The 17,049-nt window shown below is 46.4% G+C and overlaps 1 protein-coding gene across 3 annotated transcripts in view; it reads left to right on the forward strand.

Annotated features, from left to right (window-relative positions):
- Window positions 1-4,030: 4,030 nt before the first annotated feature.
- Window positions 4,031-17,049, forward strand: part of LOC147099852 (ubiquitin carboxyl-terminal hydrolase 50-like) — a 45,968-nt gene continuing 32,949 nt past the window's right edge. Inside the window, exons 1-3 of one of the 3 annotated variants that reach the window (XM_085968305.1) lie at window positions 4,031-5,330; window positions 15,863-16,084; window positions 16,491-16,686. In XM_085968305.1, the coding sequence (XP_085824431.1) occupies window positions 5,311-5,330; window positions 15,863-16,084; window positions 16,491-16,686 (438 nt within the window). In that variant the 5' untranslated portion in view covers window positions 4,031-5,310. Of the gene's footprint in view, window positions 5,331-5,973; window positions 6,326-15,862; window positions 16,085-16,490; window positions 16,687-17,049 lie in introns of those variants that run through there. The other 2 variants (XM_085968303.1, XM_085968304.1) reach the window with 2 other exon arrangements.

A 17,049-nucleotide genomic window follows, 5' to 3' on the forward strand; every position in this document is an offset into this window, starting at 1 on the left:
CGGCCACAGAAACTCCTATCTATCCCCCTTACAATTGAATCCCCTATCACTATAGCCCTATCCCTCTTTTTTCCGCCCTTCTGTGCAGCAGAGCCAGTCATGGTGCCCTGAACCTGGCTGCTGGTGCCTTCCCCTGATAAGTCATCTCCCCCAACAGTACCCAAAACGGTAAACCTGTTTTGGAGGGAGATGACCGCAGGCGACTCCTGCACTACCTTCCTGCCTTTACCCTGCCTTTTGGTCACCCATTTACTGTCTGAGCTAGCCTTTACCTGCGGTGTGACCAACTCACTGAATGTGCTATCCACAAGATCCTCAGCATCGCGTATGCTCCAGAGTGAGTCCATTCGCAGCTCCAGCGCCGCCATGCGGTCCGCTAGGAGCTGCAGCTGGACACACTTCCTGCACACATAGTTGTCAGGGACAGTGTCCCTGATTTCCCACATGGCACAGGAGGAGCATGGCACGGGTCCGAGCTGCCCTTCCATGACTTAACCCTTGCAATACCCTTTTATTTACTATGATTTAGCTTAATTATTGAATTCTACTTAGAATAAGTTTGTGAAAGTACTCACCAACCAGTCACCTACCTGTTTTCTGGTGTTGTATTTTCACTGCCGCCTCCTGTCCTGGAACCTTTTCCACCTAGGTTAGGCTCCTGAAATAAAATAAATTGAACCTACCTTTTCAACTTCCCCTAACCCCTAAAAGGTTAGAGGAGGTGGAAGGGTGGGAGACACTACACTGTAGTGTTTCGGGTTTAGCAACAGCTCCACCTATATAAGAGTTACTGGCCTCCTGCTCTCCTGATTGCACCAGCTGTGAAAGAAAAAGCCCGCGAAAGGTGAGCTTTTAAACTCTCCCGCCTCGGGCTGCTTCCGCGCAGGTCCGCTGCTCCTCCGGTCTCGGGGCTGTGGGCCTCGGTGCCTCTGACTGCTCCCTCACAGTTCAGGTGTAGACCGTCCCCTTGGTACAGGTCACTCCTTGCAAGGAACATAAAAACAGACTGTAAAAGCTTCTACAAGTATGTAAAAAGAAAAAGATTAGTGAAGACAAATGTAGGTCCCTTACAGTCAGAAACGGGAGAATTTATAATGGGGAACAAGGAAATGGCAGAGCAATTAAACAAATACTTTGGTTCTGTCTTCACAGAAGAGGACACAAATAACTTCCCAGAAATGCTAGGGAACCAAGGGTCTAGTGAAAAGGAGGAATTAAAGGAAATTAGTATTAGTAAAAAAAAATAGTGCTGGAGAAATTAATGGGACTGAAAGCTGATAAATCCCCAGGGCCTGATAATCTGCATCCCAGAGTACTAAAAGAGGTAGCCATGGAAATAGTGGATGCATTGGTTGTCATCTTCCAAAATTCTATAGATTATGGAACAGTTCCTGCAGATTGGAGGGTGGCAAATGTAACCCCACTATTTAAGAAAGGAGGGAGAGAGAAAACAGGGAACTACAGACCGGTTAGCCGAACATCAGTAGGAGGGAAAATGCTAGAGTCTATTATAAAGGATGTGATAACAGGACACTTAGAAAATATCAACGGGATTAGACAAAGTCAACAAGGATTTATGAAAGGGAAATCGTGTTTGACAAACCTACTGGAGTTTTTTGAGGATGTAACTGGTAGAATAGATAAGGGAGAACCAGTGGATGTGGTGTATTTGGATTTTCAGAAGGCCTTTGATAAAGTCCCACATAAGAGGTTAGTGTGCAAAATTAAAGCACATGGGATTGGGGGTAATATACTGGCATGGATTGAAAATTGGTTAACAGACAGGAAAGAGAGAGTAGGAATAAATGGGTCTTTTTCAGGGTGGCAGGCGGTGACTAGTTGGGTACTGCAGGGATCAGTGCTTGGGCCCAAGCTATTCACAATATACTGTATATCAATAATTTGGATGAGGGAACCAAATGTAATATTTCCAAGTTTGCTGATGACACGAAACTATTGTGAGTTGTGAGGAGGATGCAAAGAAGCTTCAAGGCGATTTAGACAGTTGAGTGAGTGGGCAAATACATGGCAGATGCAGTATAACGTGGATAAATGTGAAGTTATCCACTTTGGTAGGAAAAACAGAAAGGCAGAGTATTATTTAAATGGTGATAGATTGGGAAATGTTGATGTACAAAGGGACCTGGGTGTCCTTGTACACCAGTCACTGAAAACAAACATGCAGGTGCAGCAAGCAGTTAGGAAGGCAAATGGTATGTTGGCCTTCATTGCAAGAGGATTTGAGTACAGGAGCAAGGATGTCTTACTACAGTTATACAGGGCCTTGGTGAGACCACACCTGGAGTACTGTGTGCAGTTTTGGTCTCCTTACCTAAGAAAGGCTATACTTGCCATAGAGGGAGTGCAGCGAAGGTTCACCTGATTCCTGGGATGGCAGGACTGTCGTATGAGGAGAGATTGGGTCGACTAAGCCTGTATTCACTAGAGTTTAGAAGAATGCGAGGGGATCTCATTGAAACGTATAAAATTCTGACAGGGCTAGACAGACTGGATGCAAGGAGGATGTTTCCCCTGGCTGGGGGGTCTAGAACGAGGGGTCACAGTCTCAGGATACAGGGTAGGACATTTAGGACTGAGAAGAGGTGAAATTTCCTCACTCAGAGGGTGGTGAACCTGTGGAATTCTCTACCACAGAAGGCTGTGGAGGCCAAGTCACTGAATATATTTAAGAAGGAGATAGATAGATTTCTAAACACAAAAGGCATCAAGGGATATGGGGAGAGAGCGGGAATATGGTATTGAGATAGAGGATCAGCCATGATCATATTGAATGGCGGAGCAGGCTCGAATGGCCGACTCCTGCTCCTATTTTTCTATGTTCTATGTTTCTAATCAGACCAGAATTTCTTTTAAAAAGATACAGCCACACAGCCCTGTTCCACTGGAGTTCCCCTTTCCCTTCTTGCAATATCTGTTATTCATTCCAAAAATACTGTGGCAAAATGGAAATTCACATTGCGAGGGTCTCCAACAGTCTGTTTCATCCTCTCGCCTATCAAGCTGTGTAAGTAATATACCTAAGTGGAGTTTTTGTAACCCCTTATGAACATATTCTCCCTTTATTGTTTCGCTTTCAGTAAGTTGCTTCTATCTGTAAATAAATCTATCAATTTTAGTCTGAATAGTTTGGTATTTACTGCTTTGGAAAGGTGATAGAATATGGTTAGCCTCCTCCAATACTAAGAGGCAGTTTGCACCATAATGAAGGGCCATTGTTAATCCCGCAGCATGCTACCACACCCTTGGCACTCCAGCCCTACACCCTCTCCCAAACACTCCATTGCTCGGATTCCTACCAGCATTCCCCTCCCTTTACCCCGCCAACGGTGGCAGAGCTTTTGGCAGCCTTGGTCCCAATCTTTGGCAAATGCTTAAGTCATCTTTCCTTTTCTTTCTTCAGGTGCCTTTCCAAATGAATGTAATATAACTGAAGCGAAGGTTAGCTTTCACAGTTACACAAATCAAACCACCCCTTAACCTTCTACATTCCAGGGAATACAACCATAGTTTGTGTAATCTCTCCTTGTAACTTAACCCTTGGATTATGATAAACTGACGTTGCACTCCCTCCAAGGCCAATATATCCTTCCTAAGGTGTGGGGCCCAGAACTGCTCCCAGTGCTCCAGGTGTGGTCTAACCAGGGTTTTGTACAGCTGCAGCATAACTTCTACCCCCTTGTATTCTAGTCCTCTAGATATAAAGGTCACCATTCCATTCGCCTTTTTGATTATTTTCTCTACCTGTTCATGACATTTTAATGATCTATGTACCTGGACCCCCAAGTCTCTTTGGCCTCCACTGTTTCTAGGTTTTCACCATTAGAAAGTACCCTGTTCTATCCTGTTTAGGTCCAAAAGTGGATGACCTCACATTTGCTTATATTGAAATCCATTTGCCACAGTTTTGCCCATTCACTTAATCTATTAATATTTCTTTATAATTCTATGCTTCCACCGACACTGCTTACATTGCCGCCTGTGTCATCGACTGACTTACAGTAACATTCAAATAAGTCCACGCGTCTTTAATTTAAACTGCATAAAGCAACAGCAGTTTCTTTTTAACTCTAGTTCCATTAAAACAAAGTGTTTTGAAGAGTTCAAATTGATTTTCTACCAGACACCACGCCAATCGTAACTTCAAGGCTGAAGTTTATCTTTTGTAAAATAAACTCTTTGGTGCTTTTCACAGTTGTATGAGTAAATTTTAGTCAAAATAAATCCACACCGGTGTCTTTAACTTAAAATGTAATTCAAAGTTTTCCCCAGTTCTGGGTGTACAATATTAAATTGAAATGAACTCAATCAACTTTCTTCACACTTTCATGCAACTTAAAATATTGATCCCTGCAATGGATTATGGTCAAAGTGCCCAAGAAACATTCACACACACTCTCAAACGTTTTCCCTTTTTAAAATAAAAACAGGACATGCTGAAAACACTGTTCTATTTCTTCCTCACAACTATCCTGTTTCTCTAACTTTGGCTGTGGGCTTTTTAACTTCTTTCTCTTTTGCCAAACCCTTGTTACACATGAGCAGAGGGAATGTCCTGTCCTATTGGCCAAGGAAGGCGTAAAATGTGACAAGATCTCTTTAATGGGAAATTTTACAATATGGAGTGTGTGGAATTAGGGCTTTTTTCCCATGTTTTTGGAGGTGCTCCTTGTTTTTAATGATCTCAGTTGCTAAGTTAATCCCATATATGACTAGGAATTGGGTCGAAACTCCCCAAACAGTTAAGATAATTACAGCTGACATGGATATATGATCAGTCTGGGAGATGGTGAACCCCAGACCTCAGAGGTCAAAGGGCACGCTTACAACATCAATCAGAACTCAAAATAAAGTTTTGGATGCAAATTCCTTGAATTGAAGATGTTTAAATGACCTCACCCATTATTTCTGATTGGTTACTCAATGGTTATATTGTGATGACTACCCAAATAGCCTTGAGTACAGCCAATCAGAAAGGTGAAGGCAGCAAAGCTGCTCTTATTACACAAGCCCTAATGGTCTAACTCATTTGAATAGAGGCTTCTCTTGGAGTTTGCTTTGCCCTGATCACCTTGTCAATGGCCCTTGATTACAACATTTGCAGAGTGAGTTTCCACCCATGGGGGCCTGGCGATCAGCTACACCCTTTACTTTGATTGCACTGTCTGTTGGCACTTTGTGATGTCATTTCATGCAATGATATCATGGGAGCTGTAGTTTACTGAGACGAATGGGAAGGGATCAGGTCACAGAGTTCTTACACTTTTAGCTTTGTAAGGATGACAAAGCTCCATGGAGGGTAACAATAGCAGGTAAGATCCCACTGCACATTCCCCAGCTCTCTCATGACCAGATTCTCACTGGCAAGAGATTTACAGTTTAGTTTATTGGGACAGGTGAGAAAGTTGCTCAGTAATGAGAATGGAAATGGCCCCTTAAAGAAATGTCACGTTTTAACAATCCAGTTGAATGTTTAGAATTTTGATTTAAAAGAAATATTGAGGATTTAAACAAAATGTAATTAATCTAATATAAACACACAATGCACAGAGATGCAGTAACAATTCACTGGAACACTGGTTTCTATTATCCGATCACTACTCTTCATTTACCTTGTCTTCTCATGTGCTATTTGGGGCTGGGGCCGGTGTCCTGCACTGGGGGCTGGGGCCTGTGGACCGGGGGCTGGGGCCGGTGGATTGGGGGTTGGGGCTGGGGCTGGGGCTGGGGCCAGTGGACTGTGGACCGGGGGCTGGGGCCGGTGTCCTGCACTGGGGGCTGGGGCCGGTGGACCAGGGGCTGGGGCCGGTGGATTGGGGGCCGGGGCCGGGACCGGTGGACTGTGGACTGTGGACCAGGGGCTGTGGCCTGGGGACTGCGGGCCAGTGTCCTGCACTGTGGATGGGGGGCTCTCACTGGGCTCTCTGGTTGGGGGCATTTATATTCACTTCCCTTCACCTGGTCCTATTGGTGGAACACAAGTGGGTATGATGTAATGGGGTTATTATTGGTGATCTTCAAAATGTTTTCCTTTCCTTATCGGAACATTGTGGGGTTTTAAATTCTTTTGTTACTTCCCTTGTCTCAAACTCCCAACAGATCAGCTCCCTATTCAGCCCCGGGTACTAACTGGAGAGTGAAACTGGATCTTGGCCCCGAAGCCAGTGTGAATTTTCCCGAGAATGCCTGACTATCCACAATCTGAAGGGATGTTAGTGGGAGCTGGACACCAAGGGACTAACTGCTGATTGTCAGTTGACACTTGGTGATTAGGTTGTGATGCACAAGGTCACCTGTCCAGAAAGAGGTAAAAACCTAAAACAGGGGAAATGTCAATGTGGGGGAGTGGGGTACAGAGCGGGATTGAACTGCAATCCCAATGTGCTGCATTGAGTGACGTGATACCGACCAATGCCGATGTCAATCTCTACACGTCTTGCTACATTCATCCGCACAAGCATTCCTGGGCGGTTATGGTTTAGTGGCCAAACAGCTGGGTGTGGGTGTAGTAGATAGAAACATAGAAGATAGGAGCAGGAGAAGGCCATTCGGCCCCTCGAGCCTGCTCCGCCATTTAATGAGATCATGGCTGATCATCCAAACTCAGTACCCTGTCCCTGCCTTCTCCCCATATCCCTTGATCCCTTTAAACTCAAGAAATATATCTAACTCTTTCTTGAATATATTTATAGAACATGTCCATCCACATCTCATCTAGTGAACATCTGTCAGGGAAGGTAGAATTTGTGAAGTTTGTGATTATGGCAGGTTTGCGGAATGATACTTTTGGCTTTTTGCTGCATGTTGTGATTGAATCACTTTCAACACCTCTCCTCGTTCTGAATCTGTTTTCTGCCGGTTCAGATCTCACCTACGAGACTGCTTTAGGTTTCTGTGTTGTCTGCAGAGGTCTTGATTACAGTCTGATCTGGAGATAGTGGTGTTGGGTGAAGGGAGATTTGCTGCATAACTGTTGAAAAAGCCGAATGGAACTCCTGGGGACTCGGTACCTCTTCTGATGCCTACAAGACTCAAGCCTCCACCCAGGAGAAAAGCAGACGTGGGACTGGAGGAAGGCATGAGTCTGTATTCGTCTGCAGTAAGACTGCTGCTGTGTAAGGAGATGTATTCCTATTTTCATGCATCTTGCACAGAAATAATTCATTATAAAGGGGTTTAATATTAACGGCAGGGTTTGGGGTTAGTTCAGGGACAGTCCAAGTGTTTATTGTGGTGATAGTTACCCTCCGCCCCGGTAGGGGGCGACGGAGAGTAAACAGAGAAAGGAAATGAATAAAGAAGCCTCGTGTTGATGGCTGAAGGAATACATCCCGTGTCCATGTGTTGAGCACATTACATGGTGACAGAAGTGGCAAGTACCCGAAATACCCTTGTTTAAAGACTGTCCGCGTCAATGGAACTAACTTTCCTGGTGAAACCAGTCGCTCCCGGTGAGTGAAAGTTTACGATACGGGTGTAGCATAGTAGCTAGTTAAGCCAGGACGGAGATAAACAAGAGAGACTGAGAAAAAAAAAAAGTGTACTTACCCCACGTTGCTTACTATCATGGCCACTCAAAGTCCTGCATTCTTTCAGATTTCTCCCCCCTCCGAACTTGATTTTACACGGCCGGAAGAGTGGCCGTTGTGGCTCAGCAGGTTTGAATGCTTCAGACAGGCTTCAGGCCTTGATAAACAGTCACAGGAAAAACAGGTCAACATGCTATTATATTCCACGGGAGCGGAGGCTGAAGCGATCGTCCGGTGCAGGAATATTACGGCTGATCAACTGAAAAGCTATGACACAGTTAAAACGGAGTTGTCTAATCATTTCATCCCGCGGAGGAATTTGATATTCGAACGCGCAAGATTCCATAGGCGCGTGCAGGAGAGAGGGGAATCGGGTGATAGCTTCATCAAAGTGCTATATGAGCTCATAGAACACTGTGAATATGGAGCTATGCGGGACGAACTAATTCGTGACAGATTGGTTGTTGGACTAAGGGATCTTAAACTCTGAAAAATTACAGATGGATCCAGACCTCACAGTTGACAAAGCAAAAACACAGGTTTTCCAAAGTGAAGCAATAAAGAAACAGCAATCAATGCTTCAGAAAGATAGTAATGAGGAGGAGGAGTCCATTGAGACCATAAGTGCCCCCCAACAATCGGCCCCCCAAAAACATTTTTCTACCAAATCAAGACAAACTGATGCACATGAATATGTACAGAGGCCTCGCACTGGAACTCATTTCCAACCACAAAAGCAGAGTTGCAGATGGTGTGGCCGGAGTACACACAATAGACAAATCTGTCCAGCCAAAGATGTTAGCTGCAGGAATTGCCAGAAAAAGGGACATTTTGCTGCAGTTTGCCGATCCACACCTGTGGTTGCTGAAATATCAGAGGACGACGACAATGAGATAGCGTTCCTGGGGTCAATTGGAGATGGGCAGGATCAGCCATGGACCATCATCCTAAGCCTGTGTGGTCACATGACTGAATTCAAAATCGATACAGGGGCTGATGTCACTGTCATCCCGGAGTGCCTCTACAACGACCTAGGTCAAGAGACTCTTCAGAGCACCACTAAGATTGTTCAGGGGCCTGGTCAAGTCCCGTTGAATGTCAGAGGAAAATTTTCAGCTACCATGACCCGTGGTCCACGGTCTACAAAACAGGACGTGTATGTGGTACGCAGTCTACGAACAGCGCTCCTCGGTCGCCCCGCCATCATTTCCCTGCGTCTGGTGTCCAGGTTGGACCCACAAGTAGCAGAGACAGTATCTACGGACCTCGAACGGGAGTTCGGACAGCGGTTCCCCAGACTGTTTCAAGGCATTGGGCGACTGCAAGAGGAGTATCACATTCACCTCAAGCCGGATGCTAAACCTTTTGCTCTCTCTACACCCCGACGTGTCTCGCTTCCCCCTTATGTCCAAAGTTAAGGAGGAACTCACCCACATGGAGCAACTGGGGATAATTGCAAGAGTTGAGGAACCCACAGCCTAGTGCTCCGGAATGGTTGTAGTCCCACAACCCAACGAAAAAATCAGAATCTGCGTAGACCTAACAAAACTCAATGAAAGTGTCTGTAGAGAGCTGCATCTCTTACCCTGCGTAGAGCACACTCTGGGGCAGCTGAAAGATGCAAAGGTTTTTACAAAGCTTGACGCTCAATCTGGTTTCTGGCAAATACCCTTGTCAGAGGAGTCAAAACGTCTCGCCATGTTCATCACGCCATTCGGACGTTACTGTTTCCACAGACTGCCCTTTGGAATATCCTCCGCCCCTGAGCATTTCCAGCGCTGCATGTCCCGCCTCCTTGAGGGACTTGATGGTGTCTTATGCCAAATGGATGATGTGTTGGTGTTTGGCGCAACCCAAGAACAGCACGATCAGCGACTTTTTGCAATTCTCAGTAAACTACAGCAAGCTGGACTTACTCTTAACTCCAAATGTGAATTTGCCAAAACACAGGTGAAATTTCTCGGCCAGGTCATCGATGGGACCGGTGTCCGAGCAGATCCTGACAAAGTCAAGGCCCTCGCACACATGGCCGCGCCAAGGAATGTATCTGAAATACGCCGCTTCATGGGCCTGGTCAATCACTTGGGCAAATACATACCCCATCTAGCCGATAAAACCAAGCCACTCCGGGATCTCCTCAACAGGCAGACCTCATGGTATTGGGGACCCCAGCAGTCCCAAGCTTTCACTGAGATAAAGACGGAGCTAACCACCCCGCCAGGCCTTGCACTGTATGACCCCAATGCACGCACTAAAGTGTCCGCTGATGCCTCATCGTTTGGCTTGGGTGCAGTCCTTTTACAAAAGAGACCTGACACTGACTGGCGCCCTGTAGCCTATGCTTCACGAGCCCTTTCAAAAACAGAGCAGCGCTATGCGCAGATTGAATAAGAGGCTCTGGCCATTACATGGGCGTGTGAGCGCTATAGAGACTTCCTAATAGGCATGACATTCCAGGTCGAAACAGATCACAAGCCCCTCCTTACACTATTGGGATCTAAAAACCTGGACGAGTTGTCCCCCCTGCATTCAGTGCTTTCCGATGCGACTCATGCACTTTCACTTCACTATATCACATGTGCCAGGGAAGAGCCTAGCAACTGCCGACGTCCTCTCCAGGGCTCCCTACCAGCCGCCGGTGGATGATTCCCCTGAGGTGCAGTGCATAGAGAATTATGTACACTCAATACTCACTGCACTGCCCATTACCGAGAAACGCCTGGCTGCACTTCGTCAAGAACAGGAAACGGATTAACTACTTCGTCAGGTCTTCGCATACTGCCGTGAGGGCTGGCCAGATCATGCGTAACTTGACAACGCTCTTAGACCTTACGCGGCTGTTTCAGGTGACCTCACGATTGCACAAGGATTGCTGCTACAAGGGTGCCGGTTGGTCATTCCAGCATCAATGCAGAAAGACATTCTGGACAAACTGCATGATGGCCATCAAGGGATCACAAAATGCAGAGCACGAGCCAGGTGTTCTGTCTGGTGGCCTGGATTAAGCGGTCAACTACAACGTAAAGTACAACAATGCCCAAGCTGTGCCCAAATGAGACAACAACCACCAGAGCCATTGATTCCAGATGACACCCCTGAGGGCCCATGGCAGAAGGTTGGGGCTGATCTATTTCATTTGGATAACTCAACTTACCTGGTAATGTTTGACTACTTCTCTAAGTTCATTGAAGTTATCAAGCTCCTCTCCACCACCTTGCTTGCAGTCGTTGAATGTATGAAATCCTGCTTTGCCCGCCTAGGGGTCCCCCTGATGGTCCGAACAGATAATGGCCCCCAATTTGCCTCGGACACCTTTCGCTCATTTGCCGACAGCTGGGACTTCACCCACGTCACATCCAGTCCTCTGTATCCTCAAAGCAATGGGGCTGCCGAACGCGCTGTCCAGACAGCCAAACAACTTTTTAAAAAGTCACCTGACCCATACCAGGCACTCCTTGCATACCGCTCCACACCTCTTTCTAGCGGATTCAGCCCTGCTGAGTTGCTACAAGGCAGAAAACTTCGTACAACTGTGCCAACTATGCCATCACTCCTGACCCCAGGCTGGCCCGACCTCCAGAATTTTACAAACAATCTAAACTAAGACAACAGGCCAACTTTAACAGTCACCACAGAGCTAAGCCCTTGTGTCCACTCCTTCCAGGTGACTATGTGTGGATACGTGACTCCCGCAAAAGAGGCATTGTGCAAGGACAGGCCAACACCCCAAGATCGTATCTGGTTGATATCCAGGGCCAGATTGTTCGCAGGAACCGCAGACACTTCACACTTACCCAGCAGCCCCCAGACGCTGCTGATGAGCCTTCCATTCCCGATGACTACAATGGGGATGCGGGTCCTGGAACTCCTCCACCCACAGGGGATACCCCACCTCCGTCTCCTCCACCCACAGGGGATACCCCACCTCCATCAGGTTGCAGACATTATCCTGAAAGGGTCCGCAATCCTCCTTCATACCTCCAGGACTTTGCAACATGAATAGCTTAAGAACCAAGACACCTCATTGGGTCAGAATAATCCCCGAGGTACTTGGTGGAGGGTTCAGGCACTCACCTTGTCCCTCCAAGCTTACTCTGCTTGCATTATTCGTGTTTCTCTAAAAAAAAAAGAGATACATTGTGCATTAGAGATGTTATGTTTGTTAGAGTTTGTTATTTCTTAAGCACAGTAAAAAAGTAATGATTTGAAAGAAGGTCATTTGAAATGTTAATAGTAAAGGAATAGTATTCAAAGTCTGTTTAGAAAGGGAGATGTGGTGATAGTTACCCTCCACCCCGGTAGGGGGCGACGGAGAGTAAACAGAGAAAGGAAATGAATAAAGAAGCCTCGTGTTGATGGCTGAAGGAATACATCCCGTGTCCGTGTTGAGCACATTACATTTATGATACTCGCCTTGCCCTTTGCCTCTAGTTCTTGAAAGAAAAAAGACTTGCATTTCTATAGCGCCTTTCATGACCATCGGACGTCCCAAAGTGCTTTACAGCCAATGAAGTACTTTATTGAAGTGTACACACAAGTTGTAATGTAGGAAATCTTGGTTCGATGATTAGTCATTATGGGAAATCGGAAATTTCCAAGTGGCCATGAATGTTTCCATAAGCACTGTATTAATATCGGCGACCCTTTGTCCATGAGAATCCCAAAGAATCCGTGCCTTTTCAGAAGCTAGGCACTCCTGCAGGGGTCAGGAACAAAGAGCAGAGGTTGCATTCCGAGCCTTGTCCCTCAGTATTAGGGCAGATTGTAAAGTAATAAAACCGATTCTAAATCAGATCTTCTGATGGGACAAATCGAACTGAAGGAAGCTGCTGTTTCTATCCCTCCTGCACCAGACAGTTCATATTTCCTTGGAGAGATTGGGTCGACTGGGCTTATATTCGCTGGAGTTTAGAAGAATGAGAGGGGTTCTCATTGAAACTTATAAAATTCTAACAGGACTGGACAGACTAGATGCAGGAAGGATGTTCCCGATGACGGGGGAGTCCAGAACCAGGGGTCACAGTCTAAGGGTACGCCATTTAGGACAGAGATGAGGAGGAATTTCTTCACCCAGAGAGTGGTGAACCTGTGGAATTCTCTATCACAGAAGGCGGTGGAGGCCAGTTCATTAAATATATTCAAGAAGGAGTTAGATATATTTCTTAAGGCTAAAGGGATCAAGGGATATGGGGAGAAAGCAGGGACAGGGTACTGAATTTGGATGACCAGCCATGATCTCATTAAATGGCGGAGCAGGCTCGAAGGGCCGATTGGCCTACTCCTGCTCCTATCTTCTATGTTTCCTCGTCACCTATTGGTCCCAGATTGCCCGGTTGGATCATCATCCCACAGTCATTCTACTACCTGTGCCACACTCGAGGCCCCGCCCTCTAGGAAATGCACAAGGCAGCATGGGATGAGCCTATACCCACAATGCAGTGGAGCCCTCCCATTCCCACCTCGCTCTGTCTCCGACAGTCCTTCTGTCTGTAATTCTCTGGCAGAAACAAATTCTTTATAATAGAGTAACAGCCAAACATGTTGCACATTTATTAAGTTTTACATTTTGTGTTCTGTTTCCTTTACCTGAACAGTGACCTCTCGCTCTGAAGGAAATGTTCATGTGGCTTTGCATTGTGTTTAGCATTAGTACAATTAGTCTTTGTTTGGAAATCGGATTGGGATCTGTTGGTTTCGTGGACACAGAGACTGTTTAATGAGTAAACCACCATTCAGCATGACTCATGTTGCTGAGACGCATGGAAACATTGAGCAACTCTTGCAGCTTCTATTGGGAAGTCACCTGTCAGTTTGTGGTCAGAAGTTGTTTGGCTCCATTGAGTGGCTCTGAGAGTGAGATATTCTGGAAGAGAATTCCTTTGTAGGGTGTTGCAGTGAAAGTGTGAAAGGGCAGCGAATGTGACTGGACAATAAGATTCGAATACACCGCTTGCTGGAAATTGCAACCAGTTAGTTCCTGGGTTTGTGATGATGGAGTGAGTGTAGCCCAGGCTTAGCTGCTGCGCCTGAAACATCTGCACGAATGGAAAAGCCTTTGATGAGCTGAGCAGGAGTCTGTGTTACTGGTACAAGGAGTGGCTGTGTCGAGTAAAGCCAAGACCAGGTCCATTCCCACCTTGTGGAGGAGCAGTGTAGTGGTGACCCGTGAACTTCAGCAGCCCTGTGTCACACACCAGCTTCTGATTAAAAGAATCTCAAAAGTTGGGGATGAGCAAAGGGCCTTTGACCCATTTTCATCCCTTCCCCATCAGCCCCAAACTTTCTGCCTTTCCCACACTGCCTGACAGATTATTCCAATTATTTGTTACTCTTTTTGGTCGAAGAGGTTCTTCCCGATGCCTTTTCCTAAATTTACTCTCATTCGTTCCCATTTATAACATCAAGGAAAGAAGGCCGAAGCCTGCACCTCCATTTATATTCAAGCCTACTTTCCAGTAATACTCACCAGGTAAAGATTGCACTCCTGCTCCCAGTGCAGGCCTTTGGGTGATGGGAGCACGAGTTGGGTACTTGCCGGGGATGTAACATTGTGTGAGCCGCACACTGGGCACACAGACCCCATGCTACGTCACGCCAAGCTGGGACTGCTGCTCACTCCTCAATCCCTAACCTAAAGCTCGTCTGCTTAAACCAGGATCAGTTAATTGCCCTTCCACTCCTGTGGTGGAAGGGGAGGGGGATGGTAACTTACTTTAAAGCTAATGCCACATTCAACCAGATGAGATTTCTGGTTAGCAACATCAGTTTGTGGGATCTTGCTGTACGTTAATTGGCCCATCGTGCCTGTCCCGGCTCTTTGAAAGAGCTGTCGAATTGAGTCCCACCCTGGCTTTTCCCCATAACCCTGTAAATTAGTCCTCTTCAAGTACATGTCCAATTGTCTTTTTAAATTTCCTATGGAATCTGCTTCCACCACCTTTTCAGGTAGTGCGTTCCAGATCTTAACAACCCTCTGTGGGAAAAATTTCTCCTCATTTCCCCTCGACTTTTTTTTGCCAGTTATGTTAAATCTTTGACGTCTGGTTACCAACCCACTTGCCAGAGGAAACAGTTTCTCTCCACTTGCTCTATCAAAACCCCTCATAATTTTGAGCACCTGTATTAGGTCTCTCCTTAACCGTCTCTGCTCTAAGGAGAACCCCCCCAGATTCTCCAATCTCTCCCCATAACTGAAGTTCCTCATCCATGGTGCCATCCTGCTAAACCTCCTCTGTACCCTCTCCAGGGGCTTGACATCCTTCCTAAAGTGTGGGGCCCAGAATTGTAAACAATACTCCAGCTGAGGCCTAACCAGTGATTTGTAAAGGTTTAGCAAGACTTCCTTCTTTTTGTATTCAATGCCCCTATTTATAAAGCCGAGTATCTCATACACTTTCTTAACTGCCTCATCAACTTGCCCTGCCACCTTCAAGGATTTGTGAATGTGCACCTCGGGTCCCTCTGCTCTTGCACCCCCTCCAAATAATACCATTGAGATTATACTGTTGTTCCTCCCAAAGTGCATCACTTCATACTAAACCGTATTAAATTGCATTTGCCACGTGTCTGCCCATTTCACCCGTCTATGTCCTCCTGACGTCTGCTAATATCTTCACTGTTTACTACATTGCCAAGTTTTGTATCATCCACAAACTTGGAAATTGCTTCCTATACCCAAGTCCAGGTTATTTATATACAAGAAAATCCTTCCCCCTCTGAATTCCGCACACAGCTTACTGGATGCACTCAGGAGATGGAACCCAAGCTGATTCATGTCCCTGCCTCGCACCCACTCCCCCAGTCGCTCTCCCCTCCCCTCCCCCAGTCGCTCTCCCCTCCCCTCCCCCAGTCCTTCTCTCCTTCTCCCCTCCCACAGTCCCCCTCCACTTCCCCCTCCCCTCTCTTGCCTCCCCTCCCCCCCACCCCCAGTCCCCTCCCCCAGTCCCTCTCCCCTCCCCCAGTCCCTCTCCCAGTCCCTCCCCCCTCTCCCAGTCCCTCCCCCCTCTCCCAGTCCCTCCCCCCTCCCCACTTGCAGCGGAGTTGAGATGAATCCGATCAACACTGAGTGGGGAGACAAACAGTTTTAAATTGCAAAACAAAGTGGTGAGGACTGAGCGATGGGTGAGGACTGGTGCATCCCACCCCTGGGGAAGTGTCTTCCGGTCAATTTACTGCCTACAGAGACAACTTCGACATAGTGAACGCAGCACACAGACCATTGTCAGAGAGAATCGCTCCACACAGCGACCTGCAGCATTCTGTAGATGTCTGGTAATGAGTTGTTATTGGTTTTATTTTTATTTTCTTCCCCCTAGAGCTCGATACTATCATCTTGTACCGAAGTATAGCAATGGCTCCTTGGTAGAATCCAGTGTCTCTAATACTGGAATTGAGAGGCAGGAAGGAGGGTCTGGACCGACCGGACTCGGGAACTCTGGAAACACCTGCTACATGAATTGCATCTTACAGTGTCTCGGCAACACCACCCCCCTGGTTGAGTATTTTATAACTGGGGCATATGCAGATGATATAAACAGGTAAGAGTGCAAGACACTGAGACAGAACACAAAAGAATTGTATTGGATAATTGCATTACAGTGACATGATAATGGGGAAATTGTCATTTCAATGACGGCGTCCTCTCAATCTTTTGCATTCCCAGACATGATTTAGGCTCATTCTTGATCCCAAATGGCATTGATGAGGATGTGAAGACTTCCGGGGTCTGAATTGTCTCGTTGTCTTCACTAAAGAGGGCAAGGATTCCGAGCGCATGGAAAGGGCAGGAAAAGACTGTCCTATCAACCCTCCCAATCCTGCCCCATCTGAGTGAGCCCCTGGGACAGGGCAGTGGGGAGGAGGGATAATGGAATAAATAGGGTGTCATTAACACTAACCGAAAATGTTGGATTTTCAGTTCTGATGGAGTTTTTGCTTCTGTAGAGGCCGAGGGGAACTTTCCAACGCATTCTCTGCCCTGGTGATGGATATGTGGCTGGGGGATTGTGTGTATATCTTTCCCGATGAAGTAAAGAGGGTCCTTGGTAAAATGCACGCTTCATTCTCTGACGGCACACAGCAGGACGCTCAAGAGCTGCTGCTTTTCTTCCTAAATGTTCTCCATAACGATCTGAAGAAAGTAAGTACCGGCAAAAACCTCCCAAAGTGCGACGGAAAACACAACATTATTTGAGAGGTCAAGGTTTTTAATGACTAAGAAACTGTAACTAAATCATTACACTGACCTTCCTCCTCACCTGGGCTGGTTAAACTATTCATATTATTTGTCTGACATTTATCTTTTTATTTTTCCTGCATTCACATGCTGCAACAACGACTTATATTTACATAGTCCCCTTTAACGCAATAAATTCTATTCCATAATTGAAAGGCTGAGCCCTCTTTGCTCAATGGGATTGTACTGTTTCATGTATTTAGTCGGTCATACAGGAACATCGCTAATTGGCTGTTTCAGGCCCTTAAGTGCTTGATGGGAAATGTC

The sequence above is a fragment of the Somniosus microcephalus genome, chromosome 27, assembly GCF_052327205.1.
Source record: "Somniosus microcephalus isolate GS21.2 chromosome 27, FLI_Smic_1.0, whole genome shotgun sequence".
Lineage (NCBI taxonomy): Eukaryota > Metazoa > Chordata > Chondrichthyes > Squaliformes > Somniosidae > Somniosus > Somniosus microcephalus.